Here is a 20,086-nt window from a genome sequence, read left to right as displayed (position 1 = left end):
AAAGAATCATTTTCCGGCACAGGGGGATAAAGTCCAAAACAAAACATTGCATGATAGTCTTTAAGTAGTTCCATCTGTCCAGCCGAATTTCAGGCTAATAGCCTGTGGCGCATCAGTCCGTTCCCTTAACTCCCGCAACCTGACTCTGTCCTATTAAATCTCTCCACTCCTCCAAAAAAGAAAAAACAAGTGAATGAAGGAGAAAAAGATCTTGAGCAGACCTAAGTCAAGTAAATTGTGATAGTGATGATGATGACGGCTGTGATGAAGCGCAAGCCCTAATTAAGGAGAAAAAAGGACCTCGGGCACTCAGTGATGTGGGAAAAAGAGCTCATCATTGTAGTGTATTTTTTTTTAAAGACAGCTCGCTCTGTGAGCGGATGACTGCCGCTCACCTTGCCACGGGGTCTGCGTGAGATTGGTTCATTGTCAAGGATTTTTTTTTTACCCATGATTCCATATGGTATGGAGTGGGCTACATGTTGCCCAACATGCCAGTGCAAATGTTTTCTCAATTAGGTGTCTTATCTCCGGTGAGTGCACTAGCATCAGATGAAGCTTGCTGACAGCGTAATGGCAGCTAAAACCTCGGAAGGCTCCATCAAATGGCAGCTCTGCTACGACATCTCGGCCAGGACTTGGTGGATGGTAAGTTGGCAGTGACTGAACCTTTTTTCTTCTTCTTCTTCTCGTTCTTCTTTTACCTTTTTTTTTTAAAGTAAAACTTCCCTCTATTTTTTCCATGCAGAAAGAACACATGTTCTTTTCGTTTTATTGAAACGCCACTTTTCATTTTTACATCCAGCTGGTCGAAATTAGTGTTTTTTTTTGTAGTTTTGTTCCACTTAATAGCTCCTCTGTTGGTCCTGTCACATTCCTCGTCTTTGTTTGCTCTTTAATGTACTCCTCTTTTATTGTCCACTTTGTTAAAGATGTCAGATAACAACTGACTTGGTTTTTTTGTTACATCCACTTCGAAACAAAAGCTCTTTTTATCACCAAGTGACATTTCTCATTCATTCACTACTTTCCTGCTGTCAGTCCATATCCACAAACGAGACGTCCCATGTGTGTGTGTGTGTGTGTGTGTTTTCCCCTTCCTCGAGTCTTCTGCTTTCACTTGAAAGAAAAGTTTTGCGCAGGAGTCCAAAGAAGGAAAAACTGGACAGAAAGGTCTCGCATCGATTCTTTTAATCCCTTGTTTACACTGAGGTTTTGTGGTCCACGCGTGGTCGCTCTGTTCTCCGCTCCTCGGCTATGACACTCCGTCGCTGCAATTAAAGCATGGAGAGGAGACAAAAAAACAAAACCCTGAAGTGTTCTGGGACAAATCAGACTCTTGCCGGGGCAGATTAACTTGCTTGTTGTGGTCAGAGAGGCCAGACAACCTTTGACATAACTGCCGCTCCACCAGAAATGAGGAGAGGTGAAAGTGGGAGAGGAAAAAAAAAAAAAGACCGGTTTGTAGATCGCCGCGAGATGAGGAGGGGTAGGGATTCACAATAGTCTATTGTGGCCGGCAGTTACAAATGAGCCGGGTACATGAAAGGCTTTTGAGAGCGTCCTGGGTTCATTAGGCAATGATTCATTAGCCCGGCTTGAACTTAAACAGCATTATTGCCTTCATTATTATAATTGCTATTTTTTGAACATTTTTTTTTTTTTTGCACACACTCCTTATGTACAATGTAGGCTAGTTGTGTTGCACTGGGACAATAACTGTATTGTTTCCCAGTTAGGGGAGCATTAAACTCAGATGTCGGATTGTGTCTCCTCACTAACCCGGGTCACACAAGCTTGTCTCTCTGTGTGACTGCTGAGGAAGGTCGGTGAGAGAGAAACTAGTGTATTTGTCTTTTTTACTGCCTTTGTGGGACACTATTTGAGCGCCCGGATTAGAGGAATAGAAATGTTATATTCTGGTTTCAAGGGCTTAATGGGATTGCTGCCGTTTCTGTGCATGAAGTTGAGGGTGGTAATGTGTATGAATTCTTCTCTGCGGTACACACTGGGGCATTGTGGGAATGTGAGGACTTTTTTAAAACCATTTTAAGTTTTAAGATTTAAGTACCTTCTCATATTTGAGTTTTTAAAAATATAGATGTCCATTTTGCTAATATGTTTGTGTGCATTTGATTTTTTGTGTCGATCATAAATTGCAGTTTGTGTAATATCATATTAATTTGGATTGCAAAGGTAACAGAGCGAAGTATATTATATTAGAATAAATCTCAATATATTACACAGCCTTTTAAAACCTGAATGCTGATATTTGTATGATGTATATTAGAATAAATCTGTGTTTTCCTGTCTCTTTAAATAAAATGAGTTAATATGGTTCAAAATTCTGAAATCAAATTCTAAGTTTCAGTATGTTGGATGGTTTTTTTTGAAATATTGTAAGTTGAAATATATGTTATATATTCATATTGCCATCAGTTATAGTAGCAATGTTTGGATCAGTAGATTTTGTATGCATTTGTACCCATCTTATTATATTTTAACACATAGATTAAAAGTTGATTTTAAATGCAAAAAATCTGTGCCAAAAAATACATTTTAAATGGTATAAAATAGAATTTAATATTCAGTTTTCTTTTTTTTTTTGTGCTTACCATGTGTTTCTCTTCTTAAAAGTCTTAAAAACTCATAAACGTATCTCCTTCTGTTCTTATTCCTAATTTCATTTGATATTTTTATCTGATTAAATAAATAGTCTGCTTAGGAATTAATTTTTATTAGTTCAAGTGGTTGCTTTGTGTATTTGTAAAAGAAAATACTTTTTTTTTAAGTGAACATAAACAGTATTCATTTTTTTAAATTGTAGTTTATTGTAGTGACCTTCTCAGCCCACCTTTTCTTCGAGTTTTTATTCAAATGCAATTTCACTTTTCATTCGTTTGTAATGAAATCCTTCAGTTTTTTAGTTTTTTGTCTTTATTGGCAGTTACTCGGAAAATCGACATCCTGACATCCTCACATAAAAATAATCATCCATATATCTTAATAAAGCTTATTTAATTGCCGGCATGCGTGTAGACATTGTTTAAAAATTACCTGCTGCAATTAACGCCGCTTGTTCTCCTGTAATGCTTGAGGTTTTGGGGTAAAGAGGTGGAGCAGATCAGGGCTGATGTCCACTCACCAGTGCACTAATGCTGCTATGATGGGATCCCTTACCACCCGAGGGGCTAATGGGATTTTACCCTCTGTACAATTGGCACTTCTCTAATCTGCTTGTAAGAGAGCAGACACCCCCGAGAGGCACCACATTTGAGGTTGAGAGTCGGAGGCAATAGGTTGAGGATATAAAATCATTATGTTCTCTGCTGTCAGGGTCCACTGGTGTACACCGCCTGCAGCGCTATCGTCACAGATCAAATTAGGTTAAAAGAGAGACAAAAACACTGTCAGATTTCATAAGCCCTCCGTGTTAATTCTTTTCACACATGCCGTTTAAACATGTTCAGGGTTATTGCAACTTTTGAAGAGAACCTTATAATTATAGCATAATTGTGTGCAGCTTGTTAATTACAGGCTTAAGGCGACCTTGAGTGTATGCAATGGAAAATAAATGATTCATGATTTTGAGATGATTTTTTTTTTTTATTGGATTTCGATTATTATCACTTTTTTTTAAGACACTTAAAGATGAGCTATTAGGTTTGATTGCTTGCCCCTTTATTTATTTATTAATAAATCAAATGAAATACTGATAAATCATTGAACATTTGTCATTTAATTGTGTTTTTTTTATATATATATGTAGTAATAGAAACGTTCTTCCGTTTTATACTGAATAATGATTCACCAGTGAAATCAGCTGAATGTCATATAGTTTATTAAAACAACACACAGCTGGGGTTAATTGCATTAGGATGCTTGTTATAAAAGTAGTTCTGCTTTTAGGCTTAAATAAAGCGGTTTTATTTTATTACACACATTTGGCTTTAAAGCGCAAAGACCACATGACAAATCCTATCGCAAATCTATCGTGGCATTTTTGTTTTACACAGCGTCCCATTTTCGCCGCATGTTGTCCGGGCAGTGTGTGTGTGTCATGTCGGAGTGGAAGATGTTTCTAATTTGGCCTCCACCGTGCACTGCGGAGAAATGATTAGAGTGGAGGAAATTGGAGGATAAGAATTGTCTGCTTGAACTTCCTGAGCACTGCATGCTCTCTCAGTGTCTCTGCTCTGGGACGTCCAGGCCGAGCCCTGAAGCGAGGGAGCAGCTTCTCTATCGCACTCGCTCAGACCTCCAGAGCTGGGCTGGTGCTCAGGGCACACACTGAGAGGACAGCGACTCTCAATCTGTTCATGTGCGCCGCGTTACCAGCCCTGAATGACTCACCACCCACCTGAAGGACTGGGAATTAATTTGTCAATGGGTGACAGAGCAGCACCTTTAAAAGAGCAAATTAGAGCTATTACATGTTTGTTCTTCTATTTCATATCTCCCTTTATATATATGAACACATACTGTGTTTTGTCTAGATATTTATTGTTACTTTGAAGTCATTTTTAACTTTTAGAGACATTCTGCTTGACTTAAGCAAAGTCTCTAATATCCGTTCATATGTTTAATGTCTTTTGTCGAAAATGTGCCTGAGGGTGTCTTTGCCTCTTTTGTAATGTGATGTATATCTGCTTCATGAGCCTAGTGTTTTATGTCCAGTTTCAAGAGTTCATTTTGTTTTTATCTTCTGATTATATTTATGCATATATACCCCCCCCCCAAACACACATGCACAAACACCTATTGAAACTGCCAGAAGCTGTGAAATGCGTGTTTGAATAAATTAATGCAGTGATGGGCGCTGAGAATATTGACAGGTGAATTTTAGCATTCTCTGAAGCTCGCACTTGGCACGCGGCTGTGTTGTTGGCGTTTCATCAAGAGATGCGAAGAAACGAGGATCAGATTTGGATGTGGCTTTGTGTCCAAAAAAAAAAAGAGAGAGGAAAAAGAAAACAACAGAGGAAGTAAAGGAAGCTGAATTTGGAGTCAGTTCAAGATATTAACCGAGAACGCTTTGTGTCTTATCAAATATGCTGAACCGTTTTGCTGTGCTTTTTAAAAATAGGTGCTTCGTGTCGGATTCTCACTGTTGTTCCTTTTAAGAGCGACATACTTTCTCATGAAAGTTTTAGAAGAAATTACATAAATGATATTTCAATATTTTGACATGCCTTTAATATCTTGCTCTTTAATGCATTATACACATTATGCATATTACATGTATGATGTGCTACATTCCTCCATTATAGTGACACGGACAGGTTGATGGCTGTTCCCAGTGGCCGGGTTGTCACTGCTATGTGACACCTATACCCTTGCCAAGGCCAAATGGCCTTTTCTAAGCATATACTGTAGAGCGAGCGCAAAGACAATTTGGCTCAACTGCCACAAAATAGTCCTTCCGCAGATGCAAAGTGTCTGTGTTCGTCTATATTTGACCTGATGCTATCAAAGCTGTTTGTGAGACGGTTCGTCCCGTTGTCTCTCTTCTAGCTTCCCTGCCTCCCCCTCTTTTCGATCTAAGCTCGTCTCTGTGAGTCTGTGCTGTGGAATGAAAGGATCAATTGTGTGGAAGAGATGCGTGTGAAATCCCTGCTGTCTAGTGGGGGTTATGGTCGCTATGTGAGCAAAAGGACCCCTTTCTATTCCTGGCATGGCTCTGTGTGGAACGCCACTCTCGGCAGGGCAGCCCCCCTCCCCGTCTCTGTTGCTCTTTCACCCAAGTCCCTCACTTTTCTCCTACTCTTTCGCTCTCTATCTGCCCCTCTCTCTTTCGCTCCCTAGAGATCCGTGGCTAGTGGCCAAGACAGCTGGGTCTTTGGGCCAGTCTGGTGCCTTTTCTTGTCTTGTTTAGGACAAAAAGAGCGAAGATGCTCCGTTCAGATGCTTCTTTTAGGGAGTTTAGTTCTACTCTTAAAAATAACATTTCTTTATTGGTTAAATGGTTCTTCTAATCTATACCATCGCTATTAAAACATTGGAACATTTATTTTTAAGATTTATGATCAAGATCCCTCATTCTGCTTTAATCCAGTAGAAATTGTTCATACCAACAACTGTTTGGATTAATTTATTTATACCCAATTATGCGTAATGTAATATAAAATCCAGTGACATTTTCCAGTGCAGATCTCCCTTTTAGTACTTTTTCCATATACTTTATTTTTTACAGGCTTGATGTAATGCTGTAGAAAGGCTGATATCAGCATATTTGAGGACTTTTTAAACCAGGTATGGTATGGTATATTCATCTACCAATTATGGCCTCAACCAAACACTCTCATCTTTGCAGTTCGACGCACTTTTTTTTCCTCCTTGTCTGTTTTCTTGTTCGCCAAGCCGCAATCATCAGTTTGTTTATAAAGTTTTTGCTGTCATGTCTCACTTGATACTCATCTTTCCGTGAACGCAGCGGCGGTTGTATAGATCTGTACCCAAGTATGCAGAATGCTTGTTTCTTGGTGGGAGTTGTCTTTTTTTTTTGTCATGAAAAAAGAAACAGATTCCAAAAACACCATCTGGTATTTGGAAGGGTATTTTTGCGTCTGTGTGTACGTGTGTGTGTGTTGGTGGGGTGGGAACTGATTTTTCCTCTTGGTCTCCAGCCACCCATCGTTTTGCTGCCAAAAAAAGGTGTAAGTCGCCAATTGAAGCGGGGAACATGGGTAATATTTGTGGGTGCAGGGCTTCACTGGTATCACTGGATCACAGCCAGAGCTATTATCCCTTCTAGTCTCCAACAGCACCACTGCACTCACCTGCTCCAAAATATTTGATCTCCAAACATTCGGTTATTTGATTTATGAGCTTAGTTCATAGCCGCTGAGCCACACCTTCCTCTGTGTACGACTCAGTGCATGATGCTTACTTCCAGGACTAAACAGTCTTGAAATTGACTGAAATAAGTTGATATTTACCTGACATCACCATTTATCATACTGGCAATCATGCTGAAAAGTATTTGGACACTCGCATTGCATTTGATCATTTCAAGTGGTATTTGCAAAGAAGTTTTCTCAGAACTATATCAGTTTCTTTCATCAGCTTAATAAAATGCATTGTGACTTTTAGTGGATGTTTGAAAAAAAAATAAATAAATAAATAAAACATGGACATGTCCCACTATTATTTTACAACAGCAAAGTGTCACATTAATTTGTCAAGAATCTAAACCATACATCTGAGGTTTTGTTTATTTTATTTTAATTACTTATTTTTAGTCTAAAAATCTTTTTGGAAATGTTTTGCTTAAAGTGTCTGTACATTTACATTTATTTTCTTATTTTCAAGAAATACCACTTGTTTTGATATTTTTATAGAATGCAATGACATGCATGCAATTACATAATGTAAGCATCATTTAGATATAATATTATAATTCTTCGCATTCTCTGCATGTAAAACTATACATCTGGTGTTTTATTTTAATACACTTTTATTTACGCTTTAAATTAAATTATTTTTTTAACACATTTAATTTAGTTTCAATTCAAATGTAAATCATTTTTTAATTCTTTTGCTAAATGCATGTACTTAAAATATTTTTATAAAAATATATTAATAATAACACGATATAAAAAGAAACAAAGCAGTGTCAGTGCTTATTCGGTTAATATTATTAATAATTATTTAAAGCAATAATATCTAGACATTTTAAATTGTTGCTCAAGTGTCCAAATATGTAAATACAAATTTCCATTTCTCATTTTGGCACAATGAGTTCAGTCTTCACATCTCACATAATGCTTGATTGTGTCATAGTGTTCTACAGAATTGGTACTTTCCTCTTATTAAAAGCCAGTAAAGTCCTCAAACTGTGGCAGAAATTATTATGTGGGCTTTTCCACTTGACCTTAAGACTCATGCATAAAACCATGAAATATGAACTGCATTTGTAGGGTACACAGCTGGTTAAGCTGAGTGTAACACAATGCCAGTGTGTGAGAGCGTAAGAGGTTGATGCTTGTAGCAAAATTCAGCCTATAACTGCATTTGTTTTTCTTTGTAGTAGTGTAATGTCCCACATGTGTCCTACTTTAATTAGGACATGTTAGAAGAGTTTTAAACTCTAATTTAAATTTAATTTAAATCGCATATGTGTGATGTAGGGCCTGATTTTACAATCAATCAGATGAGTGGATGATTACTGAAAATCAAATCTAGATTGCAACTTAATTCATTAAAATTCATCTGAATGGATTAGGTGAGATTACTGTTCAGCAAACAATCAGATATGAGTGTGTTTGTTGGGTGACGATGCTGATGGAGACAGGACATACAGAGGACAGAGAGTGTGTCTGCATGTGTGAGAGAGGCGGTATGGACAGATGTCACTGAAATCAGGAGATTAAATATGATAAGACCACCACTGCAGACACTTCTGTGAAACACTTCTTGTTGCCAGATAATGAGAGAATTGGCCTACTTTCATAAAGTCAGAGATATGCCACTTGCACATAGTCTACCTGTTCAACCACTGTCCCCCGGAAATATTCAAGGGTGGATTGAATTAGAGGTTGCAAAGCTACAAAGACTTCCCTTTTCATTTTCATATTTTTTACATTTATTTATTTGTATTGTGTTTTATTTTATAGGTTACATTTCAGTTAAAAGTAAATATAGCAATAATTATATATACCATTACTACGATGTTGGTTGCATTTGTATTGTTTTTAGACATTCAACTTTGCACTGTGCTTAATAACATCCCTATAATGTGGAAATAATGCACAGTGTCTCATAGTTCATTGGTTTCTAATGGTGGAGGTGTTCTGTTCCGCCCATCTAATTAAATTGATTCAGAGCTGTGCTTTCCAAACAGGGAGGCCCCATTACTTATGTCTGCCTGGTGCAGGGCACCTCATGACCCCCCTGAGCCTGTCACCATGTTACACATGCTGCCAACAGGGGGTGCAGCTGACCCCATGACTCTGGGGAGGCTTAACAGCTGCTGGGGGCATCTCTGGGGCCCAGCATCCCTCCTACAGGAATCAAGAGTCTCATTTAGGTTGCTAAAGCAAGTAGAGGATCACCAAAAGCGATATCCACATGGGTGATCCTGTACGACACGCTGCATTCCTGCCTGGATCTCTTCCTCTCTCCCTCTCTCTGGGCAGATTAAAGTGGGAGCCAGCTGGAGCCAGGGGACAAGCTGCCATGGGCCTCTCCAAGGTGACCCCTGGCAAAGCTGCCAGCACATCTGTAGCCCTGATGCATCCAGGAACTCTGTCGACCCCTCTGTGTCCCAGGGATGCTGTCTGGGAAGGGCCACGCTGGAGGGCACGGGGCGAGAGCTGGAATATGCTTAAGTTATGGTACTCGTAAGTGCAGCATTTGGACTAGACCTGGTTGGACTTTCTGAGGTATAAACAGAGTTTTAGATTGCCAAGAGTGGCATTATAAAACTTTCATGTCATGTTTTATAGTAAAGTGAGGAGCAAACAAAGGTTCCCATCTGTCTGGATGAGCAAGGCCACAGTGGGCTCAAAAACAAATCCACACCGATTATCTCCTTTTCTTTAACTGGCAGACTTACAAACAAGGTTTGTAGCTTGAACTTTTTTTTTAATTTAGTGGGTCCTCCTTTAAAAAGTTGAATGGGTAAATCAGCAGTGTAGACTGGACAGCAATCCGACTCTTGTGTGGCAGCCAGACCCTTCATCCCGGAGTCTAAATGATGTGGTGTGGTCGGGAGAAGGTGAGGGCGTTGCCTTCCTAAGTGGAGACATCCTCTTGCAATCAGTTCGCCAAGCTGGAATCCTCCTCCAAATCCAAGCCATCCGCTGGCACACTCAGGTCCCATTTAACTCTAATTGTTTCCATCTTCCCGTGTCTAAATATGCTTCCCCTGACAAAGATCCTCTTCTTTTCCTCCCATACTCATTGACTTGGAATATTTTACCTATAGCCAGGGCTGCAGTTAGCAATTCTTGGACCTGGTACAAAACATTAATCACTTGCCTCCTAGAGTGATTGTTCAGTCGGCATCACAATCACTTTCTGGGCCCCCCTAAACCAGGGGCACGAGGCAAAGGTTTGTTAGTACTACCTGTGGCTCTTGTTAAATGTGTACTGTTAGCTTGGGCACTGGAAATAATATTTTTGTTTGTTTAATTAGAACTCATCCATTTCAGCTGCATGTTTTACACTTTGCTGCAGTGTCAGTTTCTTTTCATTCCACTATGATGGGGTGAAATACCCTTTGTTAAGACATAATTTCTTTACACTGGTGTTAAACGTGTGCAGAGCAGGTGATGGCACAGGTGCACCACTGTCGAGCGGTTGAAATCTGAGCTATCTGTGGGAGACTGGCCCTGATGGTCGACTGGGAGCGTTAATGAACCAGATTAGGTGTCCCAACAGAGAGTGGCCTTTCTGTCCGGACCAGATATTTTCAACCAATATCTAAACTCCGCATTACACTGACTTGTGCTAACATAAGGTGAAATGTTTTGAGAAGAATGGAGAGGTTTGTTAAATAACAGCGCAGTGAAATGTGAGAGCCAGTGAAGCTTCATCTGACCTGCGTCCAGTCCAGCTGGAGATCTCTGGTTGAGCGCTTGCTCACTCTGGCCAGAGCTGATTTGTGTGTCAGGTTGCTCTGGGCCTTGTCATCTGTAAATATGAATGTTTCATGCTGAGACATTTGGTACCCCCTACTGGTGCATAAGTGAACTTTGCCCGCTGTGCATACAGTATGAGAATCAGTTTCCTAAAACTTCTTTTTTCAAGAATAATTGTCATACATATGTATGTCTAAGCCCCTTATCCTTTAGGATAGTGGCATCATTATTACCTGACCTTTTCATGGCATGGCTTCTCTCCCAAATTGCAGAGTTTTGCCACTGAAACCTTTGCCAGATGGCGTCTTCGCTCACGACTCCATTGGCTGATTTGCTCTTCTCCTCTCCCCCTTGCTCAATGTGGTGTCAGGTAGACACTGTAAAAGAGGTGCAGGGGGATAGTTTTTCACCTGCTCCTTCTGTAAGACCCCTGCTGAGAGCAAGCTGTTGTCCCAGTGCCCTCCTTCAAAAGGCACCGGTGCACTGACACACCTGTCCTCCTCTTGTTCCTCTCCCTGTTTCCACATTTAAGGTATATGGACACATAATATTAAATGTTGTATTGAAAGACTATATAATATATGTGACCCTGGACCACAAAACCAGTAATAAGGGTCCATTTTATAAAAATTTAGATTTATACATCATCTAAAATCTGAATAAATAAGCTTAAGTGTGGTTTGGTAGGATATGACAATATTTGGCTGAGATGCAACTATTTGAAAATTTGGAATCTGAGTGTGAAAAAAAAAGAGAAAAAAAATCGATATTAAGAAAACCGCCTTTTAAAGTTGTCCAAATAAATTCTTAGCAATGCATATTACTGATCAAAAATTAAGTTTGAATATATTTACGGTAGGACATTTACAAAATATCTTCTTGGAACATGATCTTTACTTAATATCCTAATTATTTTTGGCATAAAAGAAAAATGTATCATTTTGACCCATACAATGTATTTTTGGCTATTGCTACAAATACACCCCAGCGATTTAAGACTGATTTTGTGACCAGGGTCACATATTATTTGCAAACCGAATCAGCATATTAAAATGATTTTTGAAGAATCGTGTAACACTGAAGACTGGAGTAATGATGCTTGAAATTCAGCTATTAAAATAGAAAACCGTTATTTTAATTGTAATAATATTTGAATGGTTTCATGTCACTTGTGTTTTTCCTTTTTTTTTTTTTTTTTTGGTGGCAATTTTTGGGGCTTGGTCTAGTTCTGGTTCACTTCACCTTTCGACTTCTGGTTTGGACGGACATGAGTGTGAGTAAACAATGACAGAATTTGGGGTGAACTGCTTTTAAGGTCTGGTTTTTGGGAAGGTAATAACACTTTTGCAGTGCATCAGCACTGATTAGTTGGCTGCTGTCTAAGCTGCACCTGGAGAACGTACGCCTGGAAGATCTCTTCAGAGAGTGGATGTTTAGGATTTCTACAGGCTTGTATTGAGCGGGGTAACATGTTCACGTGCAGGACTAAGAGAGAAAGGAGGGGAGCCAGTCATTGTTTAATATCTTTACAGGACTGTAGCTAATAAAACTAAACTGGACCTGAGGGGAAGCGGCTGAACTTCCTGTAGCGGTTGTATTTATTTATTCGGAGGGTCCGTTTCAGGTCCCTTGAGCAGCCAGTAAACAAAGAGCTTTCCTCTGCTCCAGATTGCCTATTTTATTCTTATTTATTTATGATTGCCCTGAAACCACTTTAAGTTGCAACTTGATAGCTCCTAGCTTGTGAAAACGCCGGTTTCATCGAGATCCCTCCCAAAAAAGACTAGCATGTCCTTTATTACTTTTGCGGTGTTTTAATTCCGGCCCCTGGCCACTCATGCAAATAAATACCTTTCTTCTTAAACATACATTGGGTAATTAATCTATCCCATCTGCTTTGGCGCTCCACATCACGTCCATGGCACATAAGTTTCCTGAAAGACACCATGAAGAAAACTGGAAAATAAATTTGAGCCGAATTCACTGTACAAATAAACACAACCTGATGCTTTCCTAGTTTTTACAATGCGTAAAAAGATGTCATTATTTATATTACACGAAGGAAAATGCTTCTAAAGTTACTTTTGCATTAAGCTATTTTTAAATCTTTATTTCAGATGAAAGGTCATTCCGAGTATTCCAAAATATGCCATTGTTTTCCTGTTGTTGAGAACAGATGACGCATCTGTGATCTTTGCACGTCTCTTGAGGAGCGGCAGGTTTCGCAGACAGTTGTTGCTGGCTGCTGGAACATCTGGTCGGCCAAATGAGGATTTGTCTTTATTCCCATCGGTAATGGGAGTGAACGGTACAGTTGTAATATTTAAAGGAATAGTTGTTTTTGGAACCTTATTTAACCCTGAAACAGTGTTTGGGAACTTGCTTTAGGGCTCGCAGTACAACATTCCCTGAACATGATCGAGATGCGTGAAAAAGATTATTCAAGGAAAAGGATGTTAACTCTATCCTTCCTGATGCATTATTTAATTTGCGCGGTTTCAAATGCTTCTATAGATGATTCATATAGCTTTTGCTTGATATAAGTATTAATATTAAATGTTATACATATTGTGTCTTTTGTAAAAGCTATAGGTGGGACTATGGAGCATATTCAGAAGCCTTAGGAAATGCTGTTGAACAGTTTCAGAAAATAACATGGAAATAAATGACAGAGAGGAACAGTTTAAGTATATATATCTGTCATCTCCTTCTCTCTTTTTGATATGCAGTCCTCCAGCAGAACCAGAAAGTTGCCTCGCACAACTGCTTCATCCAGAGGCTGGGCCTGAATATTCATGATGAGTGTATTCCCATGGCCCATTGGCTCCAGCTGTCCAGATATCAACCAACACACATGCAAACATGCATTTTCTTACTTGATCTGTATCACTATTAATGCCTCTTGGATTGCCAAGATTTGTTGTATGATTCCAATTTTTTTTTTTTTTTGTTATACTTTATACTTCACTTACACAGTCTTTAGATTTGAACAAATGTCCCTTTATGTCCCCTCCTTGTGAGGTCTTCTAAAGCCTTGCATCTGAAGGTGGTTTCTGCATCATGATTCATGCATGTCCTTCCATACCCACTCTGCCCTCTGCTGGGTCACGTAGCGTGTAGATAAGAGGCAGAGAGGGCTTGCAGGAGGCCTGTAACCTGCTTATGAGTGATTTTGCCAGGCTGACAGATGGTGCTGGAGCTGTAGTCAGATGTGCCACATCCTTCACCGGTTCCCTGGCCCTGTCATAACTCCTCCAGCAATACACTTGGCCTCTTTTGCTTGCCCGCATACATGCCTGCTCTTGCCGGGGACACAAGTCACTTCTTAAACAAGCAGCTTTCTGTTGGTCAGAATTGCAACCTGAATGCAAAACTCACCTGGAACCTCACACAAATCTCTTGACTCCCATTGAAATGACTGGAATTCGCCTGTTCGATTCTAAATGTGACCACCTTAAAATGGGACCATGGACGCCATATTCGGCGTTGCATTTTCTTCCCCTTCGTCTTTGTTTATAAGAGGAGGTAATGCTGTCTTATTGGGAATCGACAGCAATGCAGACGGACATATTTTTCACTTGGCATCGGCCTCTGGATTCAGGCGGTTTTGTGTTTTCTTTCGTCTGCTGCCTTCAGGGTTGAGCTTGGTTCATCATCCATCGAGAGCAGGAGTAAGTTTGGCAAGAGATGGATGAACCAGAGGGAGGAGGAGGTCTGCTAAAACAGGACCCGAGCCATGTGCTTTTCATTAACTTGCGCGGAAATAAGTGCTGACCCACTCCTTCGAGAGGGCACATCCATTTAATTCTGCAGTGAAGAAAATTCGATACAGAGTGCACTCAGGTAGCAGACAGCGCTAGAGATGGACCGTATGCGTGTACAGGGAACGGGTCAAACGCACACGTGGTGCGTCAGCTTTATTGAAAGTGAAGCTGAAAACTAAACACTTCCTTCGGAATTCCTCTCGAATTTGTCCAAGTTCTGTGTGGTCTGCCGGGCCCGTCACCTCCGAGTTTAGATCCTCGTATTATTTCGCCGTCATACTTCTCTCCTGCCGCATACAGTGAAGCTCACACTTCGTTTTAGCAGGTTGTGTGTCAAGAATCCATAAATCAGTTATAAAGCTGGTGGTGAATCACTAAAGATACATGTATCCAGTTGACAAAAAAATTATATTTCATATAAACCATATTTTGCACCCGGGGGTCACTGAACTTGAGATATGAGTACATCTGTCCCTCACAGCCTCTTAAAAACAATATGAATTTTATTATGTAATATGTTCATTATATAATTAGAATAGTTTTTTTTATTCATTCGTTTTTAATGTATTTATAATATATTTAGTATTAAATGTAATGTTTCAAAATTAACCATTTGTTAGAGCAGACTGCACTTATTTAGATAAGCATCTATCCACAGTCTCAGCTAAATTGTTGAATAATTGATTTCTTTGTTTGTTTGATCGTTTATTTACTTCATGAATATTATTATATTTTAATACAATCATTTAACATTTTTAATTATATAATATATTAACTGTAATGTTCCTACATTGAAATTATATATTTAATTAATTAATTAATTTTTACATTTTACAATATCAGTATTACAATAGACCATATTTTGGCGTCAGTTATACATCTAGCCTTCACATCCTCATTTTCATTCATTATTATTTAGTTTTTAGAATTCTTTTAATTTCTATTTAATTGACTATTTTGTATATCTACAAGTAATTTATATTTAATGTTGTTAAATAGTAGGATATATAAATATATAATAATCTTTACATTTTTTACAATTTTGCTTAGCTTCTCCTGCAGATGCTTTGATACAATATTTAAGCTCTTGCTGGACTCATACCAAAGAAGAGTATGAAATCGTCAACTAAGACTGGTATGAGACTGAAGCTGTGTAGATTTTTAGATGTGGAGACAGACTTGCCCTGTTGCTCCTTTCCCACCCCTCACTGAGCTGGGTGAAGTAAATGATGTTGTCCCAGTTCTCCACCTGTATCCTTCATCCAGAGCCGAAGTCTTTGTAGGTTATTACATCATTCTCCTGCATCAAAGAGTCACTTCATTCATTTACCTGGCCATCCACCTCTGCTCTCCAGGAGGCTTCAAAAGACAATAAAAAGTGATGTGGATAAACTTATAGGTACTCAAGTCACATATAGCTACTGATCTGACTTATATCTCATAGTGCAACATTTACAGTAAGGTAAACGTATGTAGTTTCTTGTGTGGAATGTCTAGGAATTAAAAGCTAGGGGAAAGAGAAGGGAAAGGAAGCACATATACTGTGTTTGAACATTAAACTGGAATTCCTCCTTACATATGAGCACATCTGTTCTCAGAACATAGAGCTTCTGTGTTCAAAGCGGTTGCTGGGAGTTTATTCTATGGGATTTATTCTAGAAGCCATGCAATCCTGGCTTGACCTAAGGAATAGTTTGAAGGAGAACCAGAAAAAGTAGAGAGAAAGCAAGTTCAAAATGTTTGTCATAGTTTGATTGATACACTGATACTTAATAATTATATATATATATATATATATTCTTTTTTTCTTGCATAGTTAATTTGCAGGCCTTTTTATAGTCAAAATTTTATGGTCAAATTCAATGACACAATTTTAATGCAATTACCATGATTGACCAATAGAGGGAGACATTGCTCTAAAACAGAAGTCAAAGCAATCTCCCGCAACTTTATGGCTCCACATACATATTTAACTAAAATAATAAATAACATTTATACATGATTGTAATTATTAGTGTATGTCTTTGTTTTACTTTATAATAACTATTACATATGATAAGATGTACTTATAAAATGAATGAACTGTAGAATTGTAATAATTGCTAAAGCTTTTTTCTGCTACCATTGTGCTTACTGGAGGCCTTTTTGTTGTTGTTGTTGGAGTTGTTGATCTGGTCGAATAAGAGATCAATAAATCTCATCAGCCATAACATAAAAATATAGGTGATATATACTGATAATATGATCTCCGATATTATAAATTCAATCATTTTATTTACTTATTAAAATGCTTAATTATGTATATGAATTTTGCATGCTTAAAATAATGTATATAAAAAAAATAATTCAGTGTGTGTATAGGTATGTGTGTGTGTGTATATATATATATATATATATATATATATATATATATACACACATACATACACACAGTATATAAACACACACACATATACACACAATACAGTATGTGATCACTGATCGATCAGTGTATGTGATGCATATAATAATGCCAGCTCAAAAAAACATTTTTTTCAAATAATCACAAATAAAGGCTTCAGTTGTGAACAGACTCGCACACACACAATATTAATATAATATTTCTATATTTTATTCTTTAGGTCAAATAAAAAAGGTCCAGTGTATTTTCACCCTCGATCCTCAAACTCAATGTTTTAAATGCTGCTGTTTTTCCCTCCCATCTGAGATCACCAGAAAAACAGCCCTGTCCTTTTTCACCCATTCCCTTCTCTCACCACATTAGTACATCACAGTATGAACCACACGTATCAAAAGAAAGAAATCCCTCTCCTCCAGTAACCAGAGATAGACAGATCCACACGGCAAATGAAGACATTACACACATAGCTGCGAAAAGTGGATTTCACGTTTCTCTTTTTTTATTTTCAGTGGGATATTGCCAGTGTGCGTTTGATAGAAGCACATGTTGTGGGAAGATAGTGAAGCCATAACAAAGGCAGTCTTCAGTGGAGGCAAGCAGCGGTGGTTCCCTTGGCAGAGCCGGGGCCGGGGCCCTCTTCTTCCCTGGCACTGTCGTCATGAGTTAGTCACACCGCAGGAGAGGCCCCTGAACGGCCTGTCTGTGGCAGATGGGCACAATAGACCTGGCACTGCCACACACATCTGATTGTATACACATGAAAGCCTAATGATCGCGCATCAGCTGCGTTACTCTCGAAAATCATTGACTGTGGAGTCTTTTCATGCGCCTTATCGAAATGACAAATGGCACTACGTTGGCGCGCGCCCTGTCTGAGTTGAAAGTTAGGTCATTCTCGCGTCATTTTTTCCTCTTTTGGTTCTTTACTAGAATGATATAATTGAGAAAAGCAGGAAACGATCGAAAAGAGAGGTCAGTTTTCAGCTGACGTAATCCGTGTCTGCTCTTCAACATTACTGTGATCAACAGAGTCTATTTGTATTGAATCATTTTCAGTGGTGTAATAAGGGAACTCATCCTTGTAGTTAATTTTCATCTCCGTCACCTGGCGGTTCCTGCATGCTGAGAGCTGGGCGTGTGTTTGTTGGGAGAGGGACTTGTTTCCATATCCAGCTGTGTGCTCCGAGCTGAAAATCGTTCCCTTTCCGTTTTTTTTTCTCTCCTCCAACCAGGAACAGCTGTCAGGTGTCTTGTAGTGTTTTTTAAAGTGTTTAGGGTGGGTAGGTTGCTTCACACATCTGGTTGTGTGTGTGCCTGATGCCTTTGCATTCTCACCGTGACTCTCTCCATTGATGTCTGTGTCTTTATGCGCACGTATCTGTGCTGAATGAACGCACGTATGCGATGAACAGTGAGCATGCGGTCTGGTGTGCTCCTGGCGGTCTGCGCCGCGATCAAACAGAAGGAATGAGGGGGTGGGTGAAAACGTGTTATATATACCCAGCATATGCCTAGCTATTGCAACAGCTTGTAGATGGACCGTACTTGCCTGAAGGCTTGTTTTTAAGAAAGATTCCCTGTGAGTTCTGGACATTGGCGCACATGTGTGGCATGATTTCTTAAAACTGATTTTTTGGGATTCCCACATATTCAGTTCAGGGATGCACAGATTTTTCAAATTTTTTTGTTATGGCCGATAATGTCAATATTATTAACTTCTGTTTTTATTTAATTCTGTATGACCATTTTATTTAATTCGAAAAAGAATTATGCATCTTTATGAGAAGTTTGCATGCCTATTTAAAGTACCTCAAAACAATAAAACAGATATTTTTAAAAAAGTTATTAATATTGATGTTAAATATAGACATTTTAATGTTCTGTGTACAATTCATGGTTTCCATATTTATGGAAAAATGGAAAGATCACATTTTTAAAGTGATTTTCCAAGCCTGGAAATACATTTAAATTAATTAAAATAATAATTTTTTATTTTCATTTAAATTAGTTATGGAAAGTCATTCAATTATATATTGAATATATATTTTATTATGCACAGCTATCAAATATTTAATCAGCTAGAAATTGCTCTGTGTGAGTGCAATCTCTGTTAACTATTAATTGATTTTTATAATCTAATAATAAAGTTTGTCATATAGATTTCCGATAGTTAATAGTAAATATATATGTGTGTATATATACATGTATATTTTTATTATTCTCAACTAAAATACACTAAAGTTTAAGATTTGTTGTTGTTTTCTTAATGTTTTTGAACATGATCAGTGTTGAAAACAATATTTTTGTTGTTGTTGTGGAAACTGTGAAACGTTGTTTTTCAGGGTTCTTTGATGAATATAAAGATCAGAAGAACATCATTTATTTAAAACAGAATTCTTTCTAACATTTTAAATGTCTTCAGTTCACTATTATTATTATTATTTTTGTAAAATCTTTCCGACACTACTGAGCAATAGTGTATAATTCACAAGAAATTGCCCTTTTTGAGTACATTCTATGATAATAATAATAATAATAATAATAATAATAAAAAACATTTTAAGTTTTGAAAAATGCATTTTTTCAATTGTTGCAGCAACCTTGATAAGCATTTAGTACTTGTTAAGTTTACTGATTAAATTGATAAAAATGAATCCTTACAACATTTGCTTGTAATTCCGACCTTATCTGCTAGCAAAAATAAGGACATTTTATTAATATTGTTAATAATTAATCATAAACCCTGTGCGTTTTTTTTTTTACAGAAGATGATTGCACACACACACACACACACACAGTCATTGAGTTACTCTTCGTAACTCCTCATGTGTGTGTTTCCTGTCTCCTCACACTATCGTAAGGCCCATCTGTCTCCTTTCACTCCTCTTTATTCTCTCGTCTTATCAAGGCCTCTGTCTGCAGCGCACCGCACTCATTAGAACCGGCGTAAGCACCACTCTTCATTAATCTACGCCCAATCTGTCTGAGTGAAAACAGGCCTTTAAACATCACATCACTCCTATTGTTCACAGTATTTGTGGCGCTTGGAAAAAAACTCACTTTATTTATCGAACAACACACAGCGAATGTGAGCGGAGTCATGCCTGTAAGCTTTGTGTTTGTGAATGAGGAGAGAGTGCACATCTCTCGTGTGTGTGTGTGTGTGTGTGTGTGTGTGTGTGTGAAGGGGGTAATACTGTGGGCCAATCCTGGCTGTTTTCCAGCGCTGGCATCTCAGTGGCAGCAGGTGGAGCCCACTGCTTCCAAACCAGCACCAGCACCAGCACCAGCACCAGCAACCCTCCCCCACCCGTCTCACCCTTACAAACACAAACACA

The 20,086-nt window shown here is 38.5% G+C and overlaps 1 protein-coding gene across 4 annotated transcripts in view; it reads left to right on the top strand.

Moving 5' to 3' along the window:
• The first annotated feature begins 482 nt into the window (after nt 1-482).
• The window catches only part of LOC132131578 (nuclear factor 1 A-type), a 150,023-nt gene continuing 130,419 nt past the window's right edge, over nt 483-20,086 (top strand). The window contains exon 1 of one of the 4 annotated variants that reach the window (XM_059543636.1): nt 483-648. In XM_059543636.1, the coding sequence (XP_059399619.1) occupies nt 553-648 (96 nt within the window). In that variant the 5' untranslated portion in view covers nt 483-552. The remainder of the gene's footprint in view (nt 649-20,086) is intronic. The other 3 variants (XM_059543637.1, XM_059543639.1, XM_059543640.1) reach the window with 3 other exon arrangements.

This window comes from Carassius carassius, chromosome 48 (genome assembly GCF_963082965.1).
Source record: "Carassius carassius chromosome 48, fCarCar2.1, whole genome shotgun sequence".
In the NCBI taxonomy this organism is placed as follows: domain Eukaryota; kingdom Metazoa; phylum Chordata; class Actinopteri; order Cypriniformes; family Cyprinidae; genus Carassius; species Carassius carassius.
This window is presented reverse-complemented; position numbering and strand designations above follow the sequence as displayed.